Genomic DNA, 25,150 nt, shown 5'->3' on the forward strand with positions numbered 1-25,150 from the left:
ATCATGAATGCAAGAGAGTTATCAAGATATATGGTGAAGAATGATGATCATTCGATGAACAAAGTTAATAAATATAAAAGATGTGTATGACTTAGTTGTCCGAATAGTCGGAAATTAAAGAGATATAAATATTTTATTTTTTTACTTGGTCTTCCAAGTGATGGAAAGTAAAGGTGAGTTATGTTTGACTTAGTCATTTGTGGAGTAAAGCGGTGCTAAGGTGAACTTAATACGGATCAAAATAATTTAGTTATCCAATAGAAGTAAACTTTATAAGCGAACGAAGAAAAGTTAGAAAATCAGAAGCTTACATGGTTGTTAAAAATTTATGAAATTAGTCGAGGTGTACGCAAGCTGGTCCGATATTCATATTAATCTAAAAAGAAAATCTTCAATTAGAGTGCATGTGAACAATTCCTCTTTCATTGTAAAAAGATGACACATTGTGACCGCATAACAGTTTTTTTTTTTTTTTCCCTTGCGAACACAGTACCAATTGTTTATACAAATTCTAGCATTTTTCTTCAAAATCCAAAGAAAAGGGGACAGGCTCAGTACACAAAGAAAAGTATCCTTTGATTGGGTGATTCAAATCTTATCCTTTGCAAGGAAAATAAAATGGAGTAGCAGACAGAATTAGGATTCCAATCTTATCCTTGGAACTTGAGCACATTGTCCCACGTTGGCCAGCACATGATTCGTCATATCACTTGCTCTAATCATATGAGGGCGAGAAGACATCCCAATTAAATTCAAAAGATATTGATTTAAATTTTTTATTTTATTTTTCTAGTTATTTTTAGTTTAGTTTTCTTCCTGGTTTAGCTACTATATAAATAGTTGATCTGTTATTTTTAAAATATTTTTTTATAAAATATTAATTTCATACTCTATCAAAACAAAATTCTCTACAATTTTAGATTATAACTTTTGAATTTAAAAAATCCTAATTCTTTTTTTTAATATACTATGCGTCACTTTATTAATTACCATAACATTTTTTTATACACATCTTTGTAGCATTATGGCATGATATAGCTTTTTAAACAGAATAAATATAATTTTTTTTTTCTTTTGTGCATTCCAACAGAAAAAAAAATAAGAAATGTGTTTTTTTTTAGCTCTTTTTCTAGCTTTTCCATTGAAGATGCCCTAATTAACATTTGCTTCTCGAAAAAGTGGAGAATAAAGTACAAATTTCCCCAAATCTAAATTCCAATTCAGGCAACTTGGAAGAAAATTCTTCATGCACATAATTCAAACCATACAGCATTGGATGCTTCACATGAGAAGAGCATCTCCTTCAGAATCACTTTTTATGTACATAATTACAAGTCAAAGAAAGAAAAGAAAACGCAATTTCCTCAGGCAGAGAAAATGAGAAGAAACTCAGGCGGAAAAGAAGCCATCGGATGCTGCAACACCCATCGAACTCTCAGGCTCCAAAGCCAGCTTGAGAAGTTCCGTCTTCTCTTTCCCCATCTTCCTCTTTATCCTCTGAAACATGACAGAGGCACAAGAAAGCCGGTGAATCGCCATGTCTCCTTCTCCACCTGCAGCCTTTCTTGAATGCTTGACTCTCCTTTCATACTCCTCTGCAACCAGCATAGCAATGTCAGACATTTTTCTCTCAAATCCTGTGGTACTGCTTGCTTTCTCTTACTTTCTGAATAAGATTGTTGAATGATGGGCTGGAACTTCACCATGGAAACTATTTATAGGGAAAGGACGTCAAGCTACAAATGTGGATAAACCTGACAAGTAGGGTTTCCTCAGGCAGGTAATTGCGCTTTATAAAAAACAATGTTTAGATGACGTAAACATATTTTAAAGAAATAAAAGCAATTAATGATTCGAGTTATAATAAATTAACTTAATTAGATTATATAAGAAAAGGCAATGATATTAACCAAATAATTTTTTTTTTTAAAAAAAAATCATTATATCTTGAAAAACAATAATGGAAGCATGAAATTAGATTAAAAAAAAATAGATTAAGTCAACAAAAATTGAAGAACATGTCGAGAAAAACAATTGACTACATAATAGGATTAAATTTTTTTTTTAAATAGTAATTAAAATGATGAGGGTATAAAACAAAATAAAAAATAAATTAAAAAGCAACTAATATAAATAAATAAAAAAGTGCACAGCGCCTCTAACCTGCCAGTAGCTTTTTGAAATCTAATATTATTATTCTGGCAAAATATAATAATGTCCTTGATAAAACAAAAAATTAACAAAATAATCAAAGTGAAAAGACATAAATATCCCTTGAGAGCTTTAATTATATTAACTTAGAAAGCATTTTAATAGTAATCTAACTATAACTTAAAATAAAAAAAACTGATGATACCTCTAGACAAAAACATATAATTTTTTGAAAATTTAATGTTTTTATTGTTCATATAAAATAAAAGTACCCTAATACCCTTCTAAGTACCGCCATTTATTATTTAAATAAGAGGTACATTAGTAATTTTATTCTTATAGTCCACACGGTGAAATCTCAACAAGGGAGCTTACAATAAAAATTCTCTTAGAACCCCCTTTCATTTTTTTTTAATATATTTTAGAATCTCCTCGTATTATTTTTATGCTGGTCTGTTAAGTCATGGATTAGTGGTTCTCACTTCCTTTGGATTTCACTTTAATTAATATTAATTTAATGGACCGCCCATATAACCCCACCAGTTGAAACTTCAAAGTATAAAGCCACATTTTTTTTCACGTGCTCGTCTGATGCACCATGTCGTGTGCCAAATGCAATTACAGTGATTAATAGATTGCTTGATTGAATGATTGTACTGTTAATCACCCAATCAATATTCCTCACTTCCTTTGGATTACACTTTTAATTAATATTATGAAATCGTTGCTTTTAAACCTTGATTCAGATAATGGTCCAATATCATGGCTAGCAGTCGTTTTGGGTAACGGTGGATGGGTCGGTCGGTTAAAGCCACCAAAACTAACTAGGCACCAGCCATCGGTAATTCACCTACCCGCTAAAATAAAATAATTCAAAGCATTGACCGATCCATATCTAATGCATAGCCTACGAAGAATATTCAAAACATGTTTAACATAAGCATTGCACCGACTACAGACTTCTCCGTCTTGTGTAAATAAAAACTTATCAACTAGTGATGTCCCTTGCGTGCGGCCTTATTTAGATTAGTAAATAATATAAATAGTTATTGCAATGACAGTTAAAAATGTCATACCCACATCACCATATATTTAGATAACTGTCAAGTTCAAAGGATATTAATCTATTAAATATGTTAAATTCAAGTTATTTAACTCTAGTAAATATATTATATTCGCGTCAGAATACATGGGTCTCGCAACAACACTAGACCCATGCGCCTAGGCCTGCCAACCAAGCCAGAGCCATATACCTGGGCCAGTGACAACGCCAGACCTAGGTGTCTGGATTTGGTAACCATATTAAACCCAAGCATTATGGGTTGGCATTCATACTAGACCCGTACTTGGATCTGACAAGGTGATGAAAAATCTTAAATTTACATCTTAATGATAAGATTGATATAAAAATAATTTGAATATAAAATTAGTGGTATATATAATATTTATCCTAAGAAAAACTTGATGTCTATATTGTAGAGCCAAAAAAAAAAATAGAAAAAAAAAATCATGTCTTGAAATTTCCTTCACCCCATTCTATGCCCTAAGCAAGAAATTCACTTTTTTTTAGTTTAAAAAAAAAAAAAAAAAAAAGACAAGGTATTTACTTAGAATTGTTTGAGTGATGTTGCAAGATGAATACGTTGGATTAGATAAACCTCAAAGAATAGATCTGGCAGGTATATCAAGCTTAGACGCTTCAGTCTGATAACTATATAGAAACAATAAAAACACCTCTACATGCAGTTTTGTTTTTGTTGAAACCCAATAATAATTTTGTATTTAAATTGTTTCAATAAAAAAAAAAAAGATAAAACCCCTTAACACATTAGAAACACACATATATATATATATAAAAACCCACAACTTAAAGGTTTAAATTTGTCATTATTTATACTACAGTCCAAAAAACCCAAACGAACCATTTTATTTCCAATTTTTTTTTTTAATACCAAATATATCCCATAAAAAAAGCAATTCTGCCCAATTACATGCCTAATAAGTTTCTTTAACAATAACAATTCTATTATTATACTGCTTTAATATACAATAATCTATACGGTGAAGAATACTGACCCATTTTAGTTATTGTTATAATAATAAAACGAGCAAAGCTCATCGACAAAACAAACCAAAATGTTATGTTCCCCTGCTCTTTTGTATCTTATTAATTGCTAAACGCATACCGAGTTACCAGATGCACATGGTAGGTTGTGTTCACTTGGTCATTCTCAGTTGGGAAACAAAACCAGCCAGACTGCATGTCGCAGTTATTGTGCCCCAGCAAGCCATGTAATTCCGGGACATATTGTTAAGACCGCATTTTAGATTAGCTGTGGTCCTTGCACAGTATATAGATAAAGAGCAGCCTCTATGCTTGGAAATTTTACTAAGTTATCCTACATACAATTAGCATACTTTCAAGGAGAAAATAAATTATTCAGCATCTTTCAGAAGGCCAAATTCTTTGGTAAATGGTAAAAGCAGAAATATATCTGGTACAGAGTGATATTACCATCTCTCCACGCCCCGCCAAGCTTCTGAAGAAAGCCATTGTGCTCTTTGATTGATTACAGGCATGAAATATACAACCGAGTCTTTTGTTAGCTATTTCAGGGTGTCATTTTCGGATTTTCTTAATTGATGGAAGGATTGAAACAATACCAGGAATTTTTTACAAATCAGCATTCGTGGGTTCATAAATGAAGCTGGGCCATCAAAATACCTTTAGTATTTCTTACCTTGTGACTGCCTAAGATGACGTTGCTGTGCTTCGATAAATTTCAATATAGACTGACCTACCAAAACTGAGAGGCAGTCCATCTCTGCAGTTTGTTACTCCTGTGATCAATAATATATCGACTCACAGAAGGCCCAGATTTTTCAGCTGCTGAACATGCTCAGGTGGAAGTGGTGGAGGAGACCAATCTGATCCCGTCATTTCACCATCAACATCCTCCACAACATATTCCTATCATTTCACAAGAAAAACAAGTCATCATAAACACTGTCCACGAAACCTCAATAGATGCCAAAGCGAGTATATGTGCGCTGCCGTAGCCAGCAGAGATGTTTTAAGATTGTGATGCAGTGATATGCCAAAGCGAAAAGATCATCCCAAGATTGACCTCAAAACCAATGACGAAATATTTCAAATTTGCAAACTTTGGAAGGGCAAAAAAGACTTTTGGACCAAATGAGTTGACACGACTATTACCTTGAAAAACCCTTTTATTTTTTTACTTCAACTGACCATTAACCTCAATCGAAAGAAACTCAAAATTTCAATCACTTCTGTGATAAGCTTGACTAATTCCACAGACATGGTTCATAAAGTAAATCGGTAGATCCTGTTCTTTTTTCTTTATTTTTTAACTTAATAACCATTTTCCTACTGGAGCCGGTTCCCTTGAAAAGTTCAGGTGAAGTTTTTGTGGGCCAAAAAACATCAGAATACTTTTTTAAAACCCTATTTATTTTTGCGTTTCAAAAATATTTTTAAAAAATTTAAAAAAAAATTATTTTTTTCTTTACTTCAAATTAATAATTTTTTTTGGTATTTTTAGATCATTTTAAAACACTAACTTCAAAAACAATTTTAATATTATTTTGATATATTTTTAAGTGAAAAGCAACTATAACTACATTTCCAAACAGACACCGTGATTTACTGCGCCATAGAAATGATACTGAAGCATATTCAAAAAGATATGAAGGCAGGTTACCATACTCACTTTTGTTAGCATCCTTTTCGCAAGTATATGATAATGCCGCTGCCAAATTCGTTGTCCAACCATTGTGGCCACCAAAACGCTGTAGAATATGCCGATTACAGTAAATAGTCCAAGCACGATTAAAACCATTATAAACAATAGCGGTAACCCTGCTTCACTGGCACCACCTAAGCAACCACATTCACCGGCTGTACTTGCACAGCTTTCAAAGCATGTGGTACAGTCAGTCCACATGCAAATAGTACCAGGTAAATGGCAGTCTGCACACACACTGCAAAATTAAGGAAAACAGATGGATCGCATAAATCATCATTTGAATTGATTTCTCAAATCCAATTACCAAAATACTCAGTCAGATAGAAATAAAAAATATATATATTACAAGAGCATGTGTGTATCTTATGCATTGAAAAACAAAAAATAAACATTGACCTCATGCCCTAGTGCCCAAAGTTTGCTTTAACACACCCAAATGAACTCCAGTGCCAAACCTTGATTCGGCACCAATTTAAACTTTAAGCACCCCTCTAACTAACCAACGAAAAAACTTAAAGGTAAACTACCAAAACCTCCTTGACTTACATCCATGCTTTTTCTAAATAAACACTTGCATCTCTAGACAGTAAATCAGTTAACAAACTGTTAAGTTTGAATAAAATTTACTTAAATACCCAATTATTAGTTTCCAGTTAATTTACCAAAACCTCCCTGAGGTTTGGCCTACTCAACATTTGCATCCCTCTTTTTTTTTCCAAACCAAACACTAAAATCTACAGATGATGAAAAATTATCAAAAAAATAAAAGGTATTAGAGTCAAAATATATTATATTATACACTAGATGCTATCAGAAACCATTTGGGGGAGGGGGGGTAGTCAATTTAAAACTTATGTTATGGAGGTGATTGTTAAAAAAATAACAAAGTGAAGTGAGGGGTATTTTCAACATTGTAACATCATCTTTAAATTTAAAATTTGGGACATTAGCACTTAAGGAATGGCAACCTCACTTGTGTATGTATTATAAAGGTCAGGGATGTAAGAATTTGATTTAGAAAAGCAAAGATGTAGGTGTTGGTTAGCCCAAACATCAGGGAGGTTTTGGTGATTTTCCCAAAAACTTAGACAGAATTTAATGTACCAGATAGCTACAATAATCTTCTCCTCACTTGATAAGAAACATAACATGCAAACAAAACATAAATGGAACTATAATGCATTAGATGACAAGACTGAAACGTTCAACATGTAAGAATTTTAGCAGATGGGCATGAAAAAAAATATAATATATATATTAGTCTGGAAAATATACATCAAATCTAGCAAGTGCATCTTGATCAGCAAACTGGGGATTTTCTTTATCAAATTTGTAAGGAAAATAGATCAATCAAATAGTGTTCCCTTTATTCCAAGGTAACCAATGACATTACTAGGTTATGGTTCCAACCATGTAGATTCCCGACAAAGAAATCCAACATAATGCTGCCTTCAGTATTTTTTTCATCAAATGAAATCCTTCAGGAATTTAACCTAAGATTTGCGGTATCAGGTCACGATTTTATTATTGCACCAAACAAAGGAAACTGGCAGCTAAAATGTTTTTAGATTCCTCAAAATTTGAAAAGGCTTTTAAATCCTTCTTTTCTTCTATGAAAAGGAAGAAACATAAAAGACTCTAAATATATGACAATTAACAACTCTAACATACATTTTCCTCTTCACATGCAGGTAAACTTAAAAAAAATGGTAACTCATTTGATCAATCAGACTGCTCTTGCATTCCAGTCAAGACCACCCCCCCCCCCAAAAAAAAAAAAAAAAAAAGGATAACAATATGGCATGAGAACAATTTATATCATGTGCATCAGTTGTTGATATAGCATAGTTGTACCCGGGCTGGCAGCAACAAAGACATAACTCTCGACATGGCTGAGCCAAATCATTGCGTACTCTTCGATCATAGCAAGTTATGAAGCACCCAGATAGCCCCAGCAAAGCGAAGAATAATAGCGCTCCTGTCCAAAAACATTCTATCATAAAGATTCAATTCAAGTATTCTGGCAAAAATAACACAGAATAACAGATCATGCTTGAATCCTCAACATAAATCTCACATGCCTCCTCCTGCGATCAATTACTAGCACTGTATTCAATATTTTAATGTTACCAATTTTTACAGTTAAAAAATAGATGATATTTTTCGATCTAATTTTCCAAATATGCTGAAATAATAGATAAATGGTTCAGTTTTTATATTAGCAACACAAGTTCAAGCAGCCAATTACATAAAACTTCATAAAAGCTTGTGTAATATCAGAAACAGGACAAATAATGTAACAACAGCCAAATCTATTAATCAGTTCATGTCAGCAGCCAATTTTTATGAATAAATGCCGTTCAAGGTTGCAGACTACAGAAATATGCACCTTCATGCAGCAAGAAAATCATTTTCAGATTATTAGGAAATCAACACCATAAATAATGTTTGCTACACTTGACATGATGACCAGACCAAGTGATAAACATGGGCAAGTTGAGCATTACCCAAATCATAACGAACAACACTATTAATCTGTAAGTAAACCATTATAGCTGTGTGTCATAAGCATGCATTGACAGGAACTGTGATAAACATCACTTCAGGTTTTTAAGATTACCACATATGTAGTAGAAACTAAGCTCACTATCAAAGCCCCATGCGAGATGAAGCCAAGACTTTTGATGAGTGTCAATTAGGTACACCAAATATGCTAGTGAAGCAATTACCTGTAACAAATTAATATAAATAGATGACAATAAAACCTCTGACACAAGAAAAAATTAAAAGAACACGTCAAAATAACTCAAAGTAGGGTACTGACGACCTACAAGCTGAACAGCCAGAAAAATAAATGCAATGTCTCTAGTCACAAAGAATCGAAATTTCAGAGTTCGCCATTTCCTATCAGTAGCAGCGTGAACTCTCAAATGGTATGGAGCCTTGCAGGTTGTGCAGTGAGAAAATGCAAACCCTTCCTAAAGAAAATAGGCAGAAATTGTAAGAAAAAAACAATACCATTAATCCCAGGGTTAACATGTTGCATAGCTAAAATAAACAACTTATTGTGAAAGGCATCAATTTTTACCTTGCCTGTAGAAACTTGGCATAAAAAATGAAGCAGCGAACTGCTTCATACAACAAAACAAACTCCAGCAAACATATCTATGACAAGCAACATAGTCTGCCTCCAGATTTATTATGGATGATCCAAGTACTGGATATTGTGTGTGTTTGTGTGTGTGTGTGTGAGAGAGAGAGAGAGAGAGAGTTTACAAGAACATGCGCAATTACCTTGTGTAAAAAGGACAATAAGTATGCCTACTACACTATATCCATCATGGATATCATGCCAGAGGCAAGCTTGGCTATCAATACATCACATTAATCACTTAACCAACTACTTGTTGTCACATACAGTTAGAAAGTTTGGCAAGCACCAAAAAGATGGATATCATATGAACTATACCATTATAGAGGTGCTCATTAACACTCCCATTCACATGGTGTGAAAATTCACCATGGAGGTGCAGCATTTTGTCCTCTATCCAGTTCAAGGTCTATCGTCTTATTTTAGAAATTTTGCACCTCCATTTAATAAATAAAATAAAATGAAGGCACACTAGAGAAAATATCAATTGTTCTTGACCAAAAAATATATAAAAGAGATGAAAAGAAGATCCAAATTATCAAAATGCAAGTGGCCTCTAAGCCACATAATTCCACGTCAAGCATTGGTGAAGAAAATTGTATGCAATAAGAGTCGTCAATTTCAAAGCAGCATGCAAACACTGAAGGACATTTTTTAACCTTCAGTAAAACAGAGGGATTGTTCAGTGACCTCTCCAAACCAAATTGGCTTTTAGCCAGCTGACATGCATGGTCGTATCAAAAGATCTTGTTAAATGGAATTCAATCAACAGCGTGGGATCCATATCACTAACATTGTGCAAGAACATGATAAACGTACTTACTTTCACAGCTCGCCACTGATCCAAGCAATCACGATGTACATACTTTGTCGTTCCTTTGCACTTGCATGGTGCAATAAAATCCCTACCTGAGGAAAAGAAAACACAATGAACCAAAAATCCTTGGCCAAAAGTCAAATGCTTTTACAGAATTCGCATTTTTTTTTTTTAACTAAATTCAAGGCCAGGCTCGCAAGATTCCAAGATCTACGAACTCGAAGCAACATCTATAATAAACAGTCAACATAGCAACAGTAATAATAGAAATAAACAAGATGTAGAAAATTCTAAACATGCAAATAAAAATTAACTCTAAATATTTCACCAGCAAGATTCTCAATTTTAGTTAAAATCCCCTGAAGTAAAAATTGGAAGAGCTACAAAATTCCAAGCATCAACAATTTATAACATCACCAGCTAACACAAATTACAATAACAAGTAAGCAAGATTTTAAGTAAAATAAAAATATCATTTTCAAGTGCGCAAGTAAAACCTCCGCAAATTGTCAAAATGAATTTAAAAAGAAATATTTCACTCTTTTGACCTAAAACCTTGTACATCCACAAGCAAGTAAATACTACAAATAGAATACTAGAATGGTGAAACCTAAGCGACGACTTTTACAGTGAGCATAAAGCAACTAAAGAGGTAATTACCGTCAGTTTCGAGGCAAATACGGCACTGGATTTGCTCGCCAGGACCGGCTTCAAGATCGATCTCGCTGGGCTCGGTGATCGGCGACGGAGGGATTAGAGGGGAAGCGTCCGATACATGATCAACCATTGAGATTTTGAGAGAGAGAGAGAGAGAGAGAGAGAGAGAGGTAGCGGGGATTATTTATTTATTTAGCTAATTAATCAATTTTAATATACAAAAAATTGATAGAGATTTTAGGGTTTTCATATAATCAAGGCGAAAGAAACCCTTATTATTGATTTTGTTTTTTGAAGTCGTTTCCGGAGGGTAATAATGATCAAACGGTTGAATTGGAGAAAAGAAATTGTAATGGTGGCAACTGGCATGGCACAATTTGGTTCCCTCGTTATTGTTTTTTCTTTTCTTTTCTTTTTCAAGCTAAGATAAATAAAATATGGAATTGCATGGTATGCTACTCCCTTCCCTATACTATTTTATTTTGGTATTTTTATTTTTAGTTTTTTAGACTATTCCAGCAAATCCAAAATCTTAAAGTAAGATCCATTTCTTCCGTCTTTCTCATTCTCTTTTTTTTTTCTTTTTCTTTTTCTTTTTTTTAAACAATAAATCCAACTACATTCATCATCAACCAACCTGAGAATCTTTCACAAGAAGTGTTCTTTTCTTGCTCGCAGAAATTTGTGATTTTCTGAACCCAGATTGGAGATGCTCTATCCACCACGTGTCTCGTGAAATAAATGCGGATTAGACAAAGTTTTTTAAAATTAAAAAAAATCTACGCAGACATTATTAATATGTTTTTAGCAACAAGAAAGATTTTTGAAAATAAAATAAAATAATCATGGTAGAAAAATAAAGTTAAAGAACAAAAAAAACCAAATTAAAATCACAATCTATAGTTACCTTGCTCGTGCTTTGCCACAAGATAGCTAAAAGGTTAATAATTAAGTGAGTTGAGGAGGTTTTGAAGAGTTAGAAAATTAAAGAGAGGATTAAGAAAGAGAAGTGGAAGATTGGAAAGGAGTGGAAGAAGAATTTAGTTTCACTTGAGTTTAATCCTTGGTTTTCCATTCTTTAAGGGGTAAGGAACTTGTTTAAGGTAATTGATTTGTTTGGGGTAATGTTTATACATTTGAATTTGTATGTGTCGTATTATGTGATGATAAATTTTGTGTTGGGTTGTTTTAATGCATATATTTGTGATGGGATAATGTTTATAGATGTGAAAAATAATTGGGTTAGTCATTAACTGATAGAATTATTAAAGAACACTTGCCCTGTACATTGTTCTTGCTGGAATAATTGGGTTAGCATGGTGTATAAATAGAAAATAATATATTGTTCTGGCTGATATATGAGAGATGGGAGGACCTACTTAGTAGTGAAAATCATTTCACATACTCAGACATTAAGTGTACTCGACACATTTAAACTACAATATTATTTAAATTATAATTGTAATTTTTTTTAAATGTATCTTGATCTTATTTGAAAAATGTGAAATCATTGAAGAAACTAGTTAACTATTACCTTTGATAGTGGTGTGTCATAAAAAAATCAATTTCACCTTGTTTTCTTTATTTTAAAAGTTGGGGATGTTATAAATATAATAAATAATAACATATGAGTTTGACAATGCAACAATAAGTAAACAGTGAAACATCACCACCATTAAACCCCTTTTAAAAATACAAATTCATTAGTACAAATATTAATTTTTTTTTTTTTGTAGCTAGAATAAGGTTAGCCAACTATTTTTTTTATTTTTAAATTTTTATGATGACTTTTTCTCTCCTTTCTTAATATTTATAGATTGAAACGTGAAGAAAATAATTTTTGGTACCAAAACATAAATCTTTAAAATAACAGGGGCTAAATGTTAGAAAATATAAAAATTTAGGGACCAAAATAAAGTTTTTTTACACCAAATTCTAAACATGACATGAGTTTTTGTTCCTTGTCAAATACAATCCTCATTTTTATAATTTATATTTTCAACCTCAATTAAATTCTACTTTTACAAAATTAAAACCCAACTTATCTTTAAATATTCTTGATGTTGGTGTAATCACTATGTTTGGGGGTGAGGTTGCTTATGCTTTTAAGTGTTTTTTCTTTACAAAAACATTAAATTAATATATTTTTTAGTATTTTTTAATGATTTTAATTTGGTAATATAATTTTTCTAAGAAATTTTTTTAATATATTTTTAAATAAAAAAATACTTTTAAAAAACATTATGCAATATAAATGACAAACACACTTTTATGTGTATCCTTTATGCTTTAAAATGTTTTTTTTTTTACAAAAATATCAAATTAATAATTTTTAATACTTTTTAATGATTTTGATGTGCTAGTATAAAAAAAACCTATCACAATAGATTCCACGAATTAACTAGTAAGTAGTCTGTTAGTGCTTGGCTGTATAATGTTACAGCTTTTGGATCATCCAAGGATACTTCTGGAAAAAATAAAATAAAAAGAGGATTGGAGTGGAACATTAAGAAAACTATTGGATTAAGCGAATAGAATAATAGGAGTATGTCCGAGCCCGGGTTCGAACCGGGGACCTCTAGTGTGTGAGACTAGCGTGATAACCAACTACACCACCCGGACAATTTTTGTTGGAATTTCCAGATTATAATATAATAATATATAACAGGTAATCACTGCTTGAGCCTGCCGTATTTGAAAGGAAAAATGGTAGAATAAAAATATTAAAATAATATTTTTTTTTTTTAAAAAGTTATTTTTTAACACTATCACATAAAAAAAATTTGAAAATATCAAAAATTAATTTAAAAATAAATAAATAAATTTTAATTCTTTTCAAAAATAATATTAAAACATAAAATTAATCAAATTATCCTAATTAACTTTGTATTGTCTTACAAGACTTTGAAACCAATTGCAATTGATAATAGTTATATAATAATAATAACAATAATAATGCCTCGTCAAATTAATCTAAAATTAATAGGGTAAAATACTCATACTTTTAGATCAACAAATATTGACAATGAACTGTTTCAGCAACAACAAATGCTTTTAAGACTTTTTTAAAACTCTATAACATGTATTTTTTTTATTTAAAAATATATTAAAAAAATATTTTTTTAAAAAAATTATTTTGCATATTAATATATCAAAATAATTAAAAAATATTAAAAAATAATTTTAAATAAAATAAAATAAAATATTTAAAAAACATCATTTAGTCCGAAAAGACCCTAATATAACAAATGGTATTTAACCGGGAGTCTTATTTTGCAAATTTAAAGTTTCAATTTACAAGATTTTAAACTTGAATGACTAAATTGAAACTTCGTACAAAAAAGGACTAAAATCACATCTACCAAACAACAACAGTTGCTTATCAAAGCTCCAAATTTAATTGACCACTGACACCCCCACCTTCTCTCCCCTCTCAGCATCTCTCCTCTCTCTCATCTGTAATGGCAAAAATCGAAAAAACTAAGAAACTCAAGACCGCCAAAAAACCAGAAACCACCACCAAACAGAAACCGCTAAAGAAACCCAAACTCAAGATACGAAAAACCAAACCCCTCTCTTCAGACCCTGCCGATCTCTCAACCCTTCTCGAACCCTACACAAAAGACCAATTAATCGACCTAATTACCAACTCTGCCGTTAAGAACCCCTCTTTGTATTCTCTAATTCATCAACACGCCGACCGCGATGTCACTCACCGGAATGTTTTTGTCCACGGATTCTCCTGGGACACAACGCGCCAAGACCTCGCATCTGCCTTTGCCCCCTTTGGAGAAATCGAGGAATGCAATGTAGTAATTGATAAAGCAACAGGTAAAGCAAAAGGCTATGGTTTTGTATTGTTTAAATCGCGAAAAGCTGCGATCTCTGCGTTGAAGGAAACGAAAAGAATGGTTAATGATCGGATGGCTAGTTGTCAACTGGCTTCTGTAGGATCTGCTAATGCGGCCTCGGCGGCCAAGGGGAAGGAATTGGAGGGTGGGGTGAGGAAGATATTTGTGAGTAATGTAGGAATGAGTACTGATAAGGAAAAGTTGAGAGCTTTCTTTGAGAAATTCGGAGAAATTGAGAATGGGCCAATTGGGTTTGATAAGGAGACTGGGAAGTCAAGAGGTTATGCTTTGTTTGTTTATAAGACCGTGGAGGGAGCCATAAAGGCATTAGAGGAGCCTCATAAGATATTTGAAGGGCAGCAATTGCGTTGCTCGGTCGCGACAGAAGGGAAAAACAAGACTAATCAAAATGTGGCGCAGGGAATGCAGCAGGTGGTACAGCAGCAGCCGGTGCATCAACAGCCTCAAGGGCATTTTTTGGCAGCGGCGCAGAATCTGCCATTGTTTGGTCAGCATCCTGGGTTTAATCCACTGTATAGCGCATTGTTAGGGAGCACAGGTGTTGGTGGTGGCATGATTAGTCCAGTAATCGGCCAGAGTATGGTGCCAACTGCGACGAGTCAAGTGGGAGGATTAGGAGTTGGGAGCCAGTCAACACTGGAGGCATATAGGGTTGCGCAAGTGTTGCAGCATGTTTATTCGAGCACTACGCAGATTGGGCAGACAGGGATGGGTAGGGGTCAGGGGGCTGGTGGATCATTTACCGGCTATCCAAAATATATGTGGTATGGTTTATTTAAGCTAGATTTCAGTGATGCTGTTTGTCTGTTCAATCTATTAATCTTATGTTTCTCTGCATGTTCTAGTTGTCGGTACCATCAAAATATTGATTTCATTTCCCGATTTGAAATGCCTAATATTCGGTCCGTGTCCTGCAGAATTTGCATGTAAATTTTATGTCATGTTATAGTTTATACTTTGAAGTCAGTGCCTTCTTTGCAGCTATATCACAGTTGAATGAGTAGGTGGCAATTGATGGGGTAGGAAAACCGATTTTAAGAAATTTTGAAAAGCTTCTTTTGGGGGTTTTATGAGGAAATCCGAACTCTAGATACAATCCAGGAGGGACCTTGGGCCTGAAGCTTGGATTTCTACGGGTGAAGTTTAGAATATCCCAACTTCTTTCGATATACGCAAGGATTTGACCCACAATTGGATGTAATTTTACACTTTCAATCCTCAAAATCTCCGCTTTGAAACCCATTTCATCCCATTATTAGTTACAGTGAAACACCCCAAAAGCCTCTAGCTAGTTCATCGCATCAGACCTCTTCGAGCTAAAATCAAAAGTTAAGCACCTCCTTTAATTGATTGTAGATTTTTCCAGTATAAGCCTTTATAACTTAAAACACACGGAACCCTTTCTCTTTCCCTGGTTTTCTTGCCTCTAAACCCTTGTAGAAAAACCCTTCGAAGATATCTTATTTTGCTTCTTAGACCTGCTTATGCATTTGTTTAGGGAAAGTTGTGGCATGTAATAGCGTGCCAATAGTTTGGAGTTACTATTTGTTAGTATAGGAAGGAGGTTTGCCTTTTGCTTTCAACCTTTAAGATATGGCAATTCAATCTCTTACTTTCCTTGCTGGTGATTTTAAGAATGGCAGCTGTATTTGTTTTTGCTTCAATTTATCATATTTTTTCTGGATTAATTATCATTTAATATTTAGAAATGTGGTTTCCATTTTCACTTGAAATCATCCTCATCCCTTGCTTTCAGCTTTATCTGCAATTTATTTATTTTTTTCCTTATCATTCTTTCCTTCACCTTCCTTCTCATAAACCTTAAATCAAAACATTTATTCTCATTTTCTTTCTATATGTTGTGCTCTTTATTTCTCATTCTTTTTTCTGTTCTTTTATCTAGCACATCTTTATTTTTATAAACTTTCATCTTTCCATATAGAAAAGATTATATTGCATCTTTTAATTTTCTGCCAACAACATTCTCATGTGATATCATAATTGAATTGCAGCAATCTGCTATAATTTCACCATTGGGCTGTGTAAAGGGCCAATTGATGCTACTTCCAGTTTTATTTTTACTAAAAGTTCTCTGCGCCATCACACATTAATTGTCTAATTGTCCAGTTTATTTTTAAGTTCTTATTACTCTCTTTATTACGAGATTTCAAGCTTATTAGCAGCATGTTGATTTCAAAAACTCGTAAAACCAAAGTAGTTTGATCTGCGGTTTTCAATTATATTATATTATTGCACATGCTTTTCCTTCTCAGATGTCATGGCATCTGATTTCATATTCTAAATATTGACTCTGATTAAAAGTTTGAATAAAAATCTTGTGTTTGAGAGGACTATATTTATCTTTTGTAAATATCTTTACGTGATTGGACTCCGTATTTGCAGATGATTTGCTGTGAGCTTGAGGAAAAATGTTCATGCTCCTTGGGGAATTTTATCTAGGAGATAATGTGCATCATTTGCTAGGGGGGAATTTGAAGTGGGAATATTTCTATAGTTGATAACGTTAAGCTAGCCAAGTTTGACTGAACTTTGTGAAGTATTTCTGATCTTCTTTATCTTAATCTTTCTCTTCCTGGCCCTTATCTTCTTTGACATAACTCATAAGAATTGGTACTTTTTGTTTTTCTATAAGACATATAATTATTGATATTTTGGTTATCTTCTCTTTTCATTTTACTTATGTTCCAATACTGTAATATGGGACCATGGTTTCTGTCTTCATCTTCACATATATATTTGAATCCTTGATTTGATGTTTAATGATCTATAGGCGAATTTGGTGTGTGAAATGAGTATTATCTATTTTATGTAATTTTTGGAGCGCTTTTGTATATTTAATACTTCTTTTGGTAATCTAACTTTAATAAAAGGTTCATGAGTAATTTGTTTATTCTACCACATCCTTCTTGCTTCTAATATATTTCAAGGACCGTATCACCTGGAGGACTTTTAGCTAATGTCCAAAGTATTCAGTGAGTAAACAAATTCTTAAAATACTGCTCAATGATTGGGTTTGCGTACGCATTTTGTTGCCTTTTACACGTATTTGTTTGAGAGTGATTTGAACTACAAGATCCTTTAATAATTTTTCCAAGGATGTTGTGTTTTAGCTCGGTATTTGAATTCTATTGAGGATGTCATTAACTAACTCAACTATACCTGAGTTTCTAAAATAGTTGAGATCGACTTCATGGATTCTTTTCCTTTTATCTCATTTTGTTTTGAGTTACTCCTTGTGATACAGGAGAACCCATCTTTTAGTATCTTTCTTATTTCAAGCTTGCACCATCAAAGTGCATGTTTATTTTTTCATCTAGTATATTTTATGGTTTACAGTTGGGTTTTGTCTTCCTTTCTTATTTATTTATTAATTTTTATGGGTTGAGGAACTTTGATTATTTTTGCTATATTTGATATTTCTATTTTATTGGCTTAAATGTGTGCCCAAAAAATTGTAAAATATGCACCGTGTTACGTGGCAAAAGTACAGAACTATTTCGCTCCTTTTTTTTTCTCTTTTTTGTTTGGAAGAGTATAATGTATGTGTAAATTACATTATTGCACCTTGTTTTCTAGAGATGAAATGAACTTAGTGGCTTTATTTTCAATTTGCCTATTTTGAGTCATAATTTTATATCCATGTTTCATACTTGTAAAACATATTTAATCATCTGTTTGGGGTTGCTCCTTGCTGCACCTCCTAGAGCTTTTTCTTTGTCTGTGTGCTCATGCAAACAACAATTGTTAATTTTGATTTGGAATCTTTTTTAAAAATTAACACATTGTGGTAAAAATCTTGAATGACACAAGTTGATAAAGTATTTGAGAAATAACATGTTTTAAACATAACCATGTTTCTGAATATAGTTTGTTTAGTCATGTTTCAAAATACATGATCAAAGAATGATCGAAGAAAGAGGAGAAATGAGATTCAAGATCCAATAGCAGTGAAAGAAAGAGGAGATAAGGTGATGTGGTTGATAAGAGAAACGGGAGAAGAAAAAAATGGAAAGAAAGAATGAGTCACCGAAAACTCACCGGAGCTCTGTTTTCAACACTCCTAGTACCATTAGAAAGATTTCATTGAGATGATTCTAACTAGTTCTTAGAAGACGTCCAAAAGAGATCGTAACTAATCTCAAATTAACCTCAACAAAACTCGTAATCAATTACAATTTTATTTGATGGTCTTTTAATGAGTGGTTAAAACATATTTGTAAAACATATTTAATCATCTGTTTGGGGTTGCTCCTTGCTGCACCTCCTAGAGCTTTTTCTTTGTCTGTGTGCTCATGCAAACAACAATTGTTAATTTTGATTTGGAATCTTTTTTAAAAATTAACACATTGTGGTAAAAATCTTGAATGACACAAGTTGATAAAGTATTTGAGAAATAACATGTTTTAAACATAACCATGTTTCTGAATATAGTTTGTTTAGTCATGTTTCAAAATACATGATCAAAGAATGATCAAAGAAAGAGGAGAAATGAGATTCAAGATCCAATAGCAGTGAAAGAAAGAGGAGATAAAGTGATGTGGTTGATAAGAGAAACGGGAGAAGAAAAAAATGGAAAGAAAGAATGAGTCACTGAAAACTCACCGGAGCTTTGTTTTCAGCACTCCTAGTACCATTAGAAAGATTTTATTGAGATGATTCTAACTAGTTCTTAGAAGACATCCAAACGAGATCGTAACTAATCTCAAATTAACCTCAACAAAACTCGTAATCAATTACAATCTTATTTGATGGTCTTTTAATGAGTGGTTAGTTACATCTCGTTGAGATTTTTTAATGGTATCATGTGTATCGAAAACGGAACCCCAATGTATTCTTGGTGACTTATTCTTTCTTTCCTTCTTTTCCTGTCTCGTTCTCTCTCATGTTACATCAGCTTATCTCCCTTTGTTTTCTTAGCCATTGGACCTTGAATCTCATTTATTGGTCATTGGATCTTTATGAAATTATGGGTCGACTTTTGTATATGTTAATTAATTTGAATGAGACATGGATTTTGAAACAATCATGAGCTATTTTCAATAGAGAAAATACCGGGTTATACGTTAGAAAAGTATTAATGAAATAGTATAATTTAAACACAGTTGTTATAATTTGAACACAATTGTGATAGCAGTTATGTTTAAATTGCACTACTTTTGTAATTTTTCCAAAACTTTATTAAATTGTGTTAGAAAGGTAAATTACGCTTTCGATCTGCTTCAAACTCCCATTGTGTAATGAACACGTTAGGACGTCCACCAGAATTATTACTGCACTCCTCTCCCCCCCATCTCACTCAAACTCACTCATATTCCAAAGTTGATAAAGAGTAGATAGCCTGCGAACATTCATGATGGAATAAAGGTTCTCAGAGATCAATGTACTGGCCACAGGCTGCTGTGTTCCTTGTTTGTTGCACTTTCTTGTAAGCATTTACGTGGATCCTGTTTTTCACTGTGTGCGCAATAACGATGGAGAATTAGTGGCGCCGATGATAACTTCCCCAAAGGATTGATAGGCATCTATTATTTCCTTGATTTGTAATTTTGCACACAGTTCTTGTTCGATGATATGGGTGGTGGAAAAGGCTTTTAGAGAATCCTTGCTCGAAATATATTGCGTTCGACTGTTCATAATTCAGTCAAGCAAGATCTCCATTGCTTGACTCATTAATTGTCAAATGGTTTATATCCCAGTTCTTGCTGGGACTGGCATGGCAGCTCCATCACTTATTGATTAGTGAAGGGAAACTTGTCGTTTAGCCAACAACCAGTATATTGGACTCAAGTCTTCTAAGATCATTTACATGTTCGTCGTCCGTTGTCATTTTCCAAAAATACTTTGGTGATGATGCTAGTAAAATAAATCTAGCGGGGGTTAGCTGAGAAATGCTCAAAATACTTGGGTGGAGCTAGGATAAATAGTGACGAAATGGAGTGGTTATGATTTTGTGTACATGATGGAATAAATATAAAGGGGGGAATGCTTAAATTGTGTATATGAACAACTTTACTTTGATCTTTGCATTTGTGGGCTGAGCTTTGCTGCTCCGGCGAGGCTACCGTTTGTTTTCTATAGATTGTAAGATGGAATCAGATCCACCGTTGAAATAGAAAGGAGAGTCAAGAGTGAACAGCAGGGGAAAGAAAAAGAAAAGAAACACTTGGGGATCCTGTATAACATATGACATCAACTTCTATGATTTTACTTGGTGGTCCTCGAAGAAGCATCAAATGTCCAAATGGCTACAACAATTAATGGATTAACTTCATAAGCGCACATCTTTGCCCATTCACCTCATCCACCACCTAAACAGAGGTGATCATCAGTTTTATCCATCTTTTAAACCTTAGTTTTTCACGTTTAGTAGTGGGCAACTGTTAGCCATGAGATCATTCCATAAGCCCGGCCCATTTGCGTATATAGCAGTTTATCAGCAACAACAGAAACTCTGACTAATTGTGTAGCTAAAGATCATAATCATCACATTTCTCGAATTAATCATTGCCGCTGCTCACAGTTCTAGAGTGCTCTCTAACCATGCAAGGAAAATACGATAATTATGCATAATACCATTATCCTAAACAGGCCTCCTCGTAATCTAAGTAGATTAACAAAGTTAGATAACAAAGTCACTGAGAAACAAACAGTGTATCTGGAGTGAGGAGGCTTTCACTATTCTCCTACTTCACTTCTTCCTCTTCTTTGGGGGCTGGAGGGCTTCCTCATCTTCATCTTCTTCTTCCTCTTCGTTCTCTACCTCCTCAACTTCTTCCTCAGCCTCTTCCCCGCCGTCATCGTCATCATCGTCGTCGTCGTCGTCGTCGTCGTCTTCTTCATCATCGTCATCTTGACCTTCGCCATCATCTTCATCATCTTCTTGTTCCTCTTCTCCATTCTCATCTGCCCCGCCTGCTCCACCACCTGGACCCTTCTTTGAGTTACTCTTGTCGTCGTTGTTGGGGTTGTTGGCCAAGTCCTCTCCATCTTCAGATGACAAATCTTCATCACCTTCTCCGAAGCCACCTTCCCCTTCATCATCATCCCCGTCGTCCTCATCATTATCATCATCTCCTTCTGCATCAACTGGGTTAATATCATGGCCTTGTGACTCATCTCCCTTCATTCTAGGTTTAGCAGTCAGCAGCAACCCGCAGGGATCCTGAAACCATTTTTATGAAATAGCATTTCATAGTGGGTCTAACAGAGACTATATATCTTAGGCAATTGATAATTGCACGGCACAAGGTCTCCAAAATAGTACAATAAATAGCAGAGCTGTACAATACAGTCTTCGATAAACAAAAAGGCAGCATCATGTGTGCTTAAAAAATAAACAGAAAAGCATCAAGAAGATCATAGCTACAGGGTATCTTTCCTTGCAAAACCCATTGCTTTTGACATTATAGACGTTTATTGAATGCAAACGTGTATATATATTCAGGTAAAGGAATTGTCTTCATTCTGTTTAAGTTTCTAACCTCTGAAGTAAAATTTCCAAATCCCACACTACTCTCCCTCTCTTTCCGCCTTAAAGAAACTTTTCAACTTCTAGCTACATCTATTTAGAACACTTGTTGAATTCCATGAAACAATAAGCCTGTGCGAAAAGAGTGTAAATTAAAAGAAATAAGTGAATTAACAAGAATGGAATTCTCAGCTGGTTGATGGGATAGTATCAAAAGTGCTGGAGACCAAATAACTGAGACCATCCAAGGCCATAAACTATTTCCATTTGAAGAGGAATTCAGTAAAGCGTCTTACTAAGGAGCATGAAAGCGAGAACCAGGTTCTTCTCCTTTTTTTTTTTTTTTTCAGAATCTATTTCTTTGTTCCCTATTTTGAAAAGAAAGTGAGATATGGCCATGGTGCCTCTGGAATATATGTGGCAACCACAACCGGAAAGGGAAAGGAGGTTTTCTTTACAGATAAGAGAAACATCCCTTCACTAGTCACACTCAACTCACTGTTTGGGACACTTCTTTTTCTTCAAGAAATTTAAGGCATCCGTACAGAGATTCCATTATGATCAGAAAGCAAATTGTGAAAATAGTGGCTTCGCCTTCTACGAACGTGTTTGCATCTGCTATCGTGTTAGAAAGTATATTTGTTTTTTTTTTTTTAAGTGATTTTTAAAATATAAAAATAAACATTACCGTACCTCACAGGGGCTCAATAAAACTTGTTACCGACCACAACAACTCCACTTGTTAGAAAGTATATTTATTTTTTTTAAGTGATTTTTATTTAAAAATATATTAAAATAATTTTTTTATTTTTAAAAAATTATTTTTAAAATCTGCACTTTAAAATAATAAAAAATAATATTAATTTAAAATAAAAAATAATAATTTTTTTTAAAAAATGTTTTTAAAATATAAAAATAAACATGACCTAACCTCACAGGGGCTCAATAAAACTTGTTACCGACCACAACAACTCCACTTTTTTTTTTTTAATGGGTCTGACTCTACCATCAACTGTTGAATCTTCGTAGGTTTAAAATTTAAATTGATCAATGAAGACCTAAAAAATAAAATAAAGCAAGTTGTTGATGCGAGGGGGCTCGTCAAAACGTACAAGCAAGGGTGGGAAATAAAATATGCCAAAAATTGGAGACCCTTTCATGCATCGGCAGATTTATCGTCTTGAAATAATCAAGATATATCATTAAATGATAACACGTATCAACTAGGAATAGTCTATCTCCTATGACATAAGAAATGACAAACAAGGCATCCTAAGAGAATATTCTAACACGGCCTTAACAACATCAAAAGATGCTTTCCCATTTTACATGACTTTTCCTATTACAACATGACATAAAATAAAAAGTTACCCTTCAGAGATTTTTTTTTATTTTTATATACCCGTCCCCACGGGCCCACGAGGGCAAACAAAACCGGAACTCAAACCGTGTCCTAAACCGTCTATACCCCAAATATTTCTTCAAATCCACGGCGCTTTTTAATCACAAAAAAAGCCCCATGCGCAATTTAGCCTACAGCGCGCTTCTACGGCGACAAAGCAAGATAAGGCCGAATAAAAAAACAAAAAGGTTAGTCGCACGCAAGAGGCCAATCCTAAGAAAATGTCCAAACCCACCACCTAAAGAAAGCCACTATGGCGCATGTTAGCAGCATAGAGAGCATATAACACGACCAGGGTCCATAAAAACTAGCTAGAATCAGCGCAGGTTAGCAGGAAATGAAACGTGAAACACGCTAACCTAAAAGGAACTACAAACACAAACAGAAGCCAAATAAAGGCAGAAACACATCAATTAACAACTTGAAGGACAAGAAGCTTAGCAAAATGAAAGAAAAACACTTACCTGGGCCAAAAGTTGGGCCTTGAAGAAAGCAGAAACTAGTAAAGTAGTCAGAACCTCGCAGGCGCACATTAGCAAGCCGTTAGTAAGGGTAACTGTCACTGATCCGTATCGAGCCTCCATTTGCTGGCGTCAAAAAAAGGAAAAAAAAGAGAAATAAAAAGCACCTGCGCAAACAGGATCCATGACCGTTAGATCTGTTCCAAAACCGTATCAGCTGTCAGATCTCGCACCGCGCAAAAGACAAAAAAATCCAAAAAAATAAAAATAAAAATAAATGAAACTCATAATTATATAAACAAAAACAAATAAAATTCTTGTTTTCAAGAATGTTCGTTTAGCAGTGAAAAAAAAGTTATACAGAGAGATGAGAACGTATTTTAAAGAAAAAGTGTTTTTTTCAACACAGAACTAGACAAAAAACAGCTTTCTGCGAAGATAAACCCTTGCCGGCGACGGTCTTCGACAGAGATATTCAAAATTGAAAAACCAGCACAAAGTCAAGTTAAACTATATCGGAAATCGTAACAGAAGCAGACAAAGTCCTGAAGTTTGAAGCAAAACAAGCAAATTCTCATGGAGAAAGCATTAAAATTCAACGGAAACAGAGAATTTGAAGCAAAAACGAGCAAAGCTTCACAAAAGGGCGAATAAAACACGATGAATTACTCTGTTTTCACTGCAAACAAGAAAATTGGGGCAAAGAGAGCTAAATTTGACTCAAAGCGCTCACAAAAGCTCAAAACGGCAAGTAAACAAGAAATCAACAGAAGAAAACTTTCATTCTCAGAGGAAAAGTACAGAACCGAGCTCAAAAGGAAGCGAACCGAGCAGAGAAGTGACCAAAACAGAGAAATTAAAACACAAGGAAGAGAATTAGAGAGGTGAAGCGTACCAGGAATGAAGATCTGAGCACAGAGAGAGCAGATCTGGAGGTTTCAGGCTCTAAAACCTGAAGAAACAAGCGTTAAGAGCTCCCTGCATTTTGGACCGTTGGATCTTGATCGTAGAGACAGAAGAGAGACTCCAGAAGATATAGAAAAAAATAAATATCATCACAAAAAGAAAGAGAGCAGAGAATACTGGTGTGGCATGGTGACTGATTGACTAACTGCCCGTAGTTTCTCATTCAGGTTTAGGGCAGGTCGGGCAGGGTTCTTCTCGATGTAAATTTTGAAAAGATCGTGAGTTCGGGCTGCCCATGGAGAGTAAGAAAGGACAAGTGTGGGTATTATTAAAAAGATTTTAATAATTGTTAATTATTGTTTTTTCTTTTTACATAATTATCTCTTGCTTCTTTTTATTAAATTTTAATTTATTAAACTATGAGGCTTATTGTTGAAGTCTCTCTGTCGTGTTTTTACTGTATTGGCTTGTCTC

The 25,150-nt window shown here is 33.8% G+C and overlaps 3 protein-coding genes and 1 non-coding gene across 5 annotated transcripts; 1 reads left to right on the forward strand and 3 right to left on the reverse strand.

The window, feature by feature from the left end:
- Positions 1–4,566: 4,566 nt before the first annotated feature.
- Positions 4,567–10,994, reverse strand: LOC118039569 (uncharacterized). Its single transcript, XM_035046322.2, has 7 exons — positions 10,550–10,994; positions 9,896–9,981; positions 8,753–8,899; positions 8,542–8,650; positions 7,776–7,899; positions 5,886–6,156; positions 4,567–5,122 (listed from the first exon to the last, which is right to left on the reverse strand). Exons 1-7 carry the CDS (start codon positions 10,674–10,676, stop codon positions 5,015–5,017), a joined length of 972 nt encoding a protein of 323 aa, XP_034902213.1. The 5' UTR covers positions 10,677–10,994; the 3' UTR covers positions 4,567–5,014.
- A 2,100-nt stretch (positions 10,995–13,094) lies between these two features.
- Positions 13,095–13,168, reverse strand: TRNAV-CAC (transfer RNA valine (anticodon CAC)). The gene has a single exon. It is a non-coding gene; the product is annotated as a tRNA-Val (tRNA).
- A 778-nt stretch (positions 13,169–13,946) lies between these two features.
- Positions 13,947–17,097, forward strand: LOC118039565 (UBP1-associated protein 2B). The gene is made up of 2 exons (XM_035046300.2): positions 13,947–15,182; positions 16,822–17,097. Coding segments are annotated over exons 1-2 (1,176 nt in total). The 5' UTR covers positions 13,947–14,007; the 3' UTR covers positions 16,823–17,097.
- A 3,801-nt stretch (positions 17,098–20,898) lies between these two features.
- On the reverse strand, positions 20,899–24,838 carry LOC118039552 (uncharacterized). 2 transcript variants are annotated; one of them, XM_035046289.1, is made up of 3 exons: positions 24,666–24,838; positions 23,774–23,967; positions 20,899–21,601 (listed from the first exon to the last, which is right to left on the reverse strand). In XM_035046289.1, the coding sequence occupies exons 2-3, from the start codon at positions 23,891–23,893 to the stop codon at positions 21,128–21,130; spliced, it is 594 nt and encodes a 197-aa protein (XP_034902180.1). In that variant the 5' UTR covers positions 23,894–23,967; positions 24,666–24,838; the 3' UTR covers positions 20,899–21,127. The 2 variants fall into 2 exon arrangements, with proteins under 2 accessions (XP_034902180.1, XP_034902171.1); XM_035046280.2 differs by having other exon boundaries at positions 23,774–23,937; positions 24,666–24,837.
- Positions 24,839–25,150: the final 312 nt, after the last annotated feature.

Source organism: Populus alba, chromosome 5 (genome assembly GCF_005239225.2).
Source record: "Populus alba chromosome 5, ASM523922v2, whole genome shotgun sequence".
In the NCBI taxonomy this organism is placed as follows: domain Eukaryota; kingdom Viridiplantae; phylum Streptophyta; class Magnoliopsida; order Malpighiales; family Salicaceae; genus Populus; species Populus alba.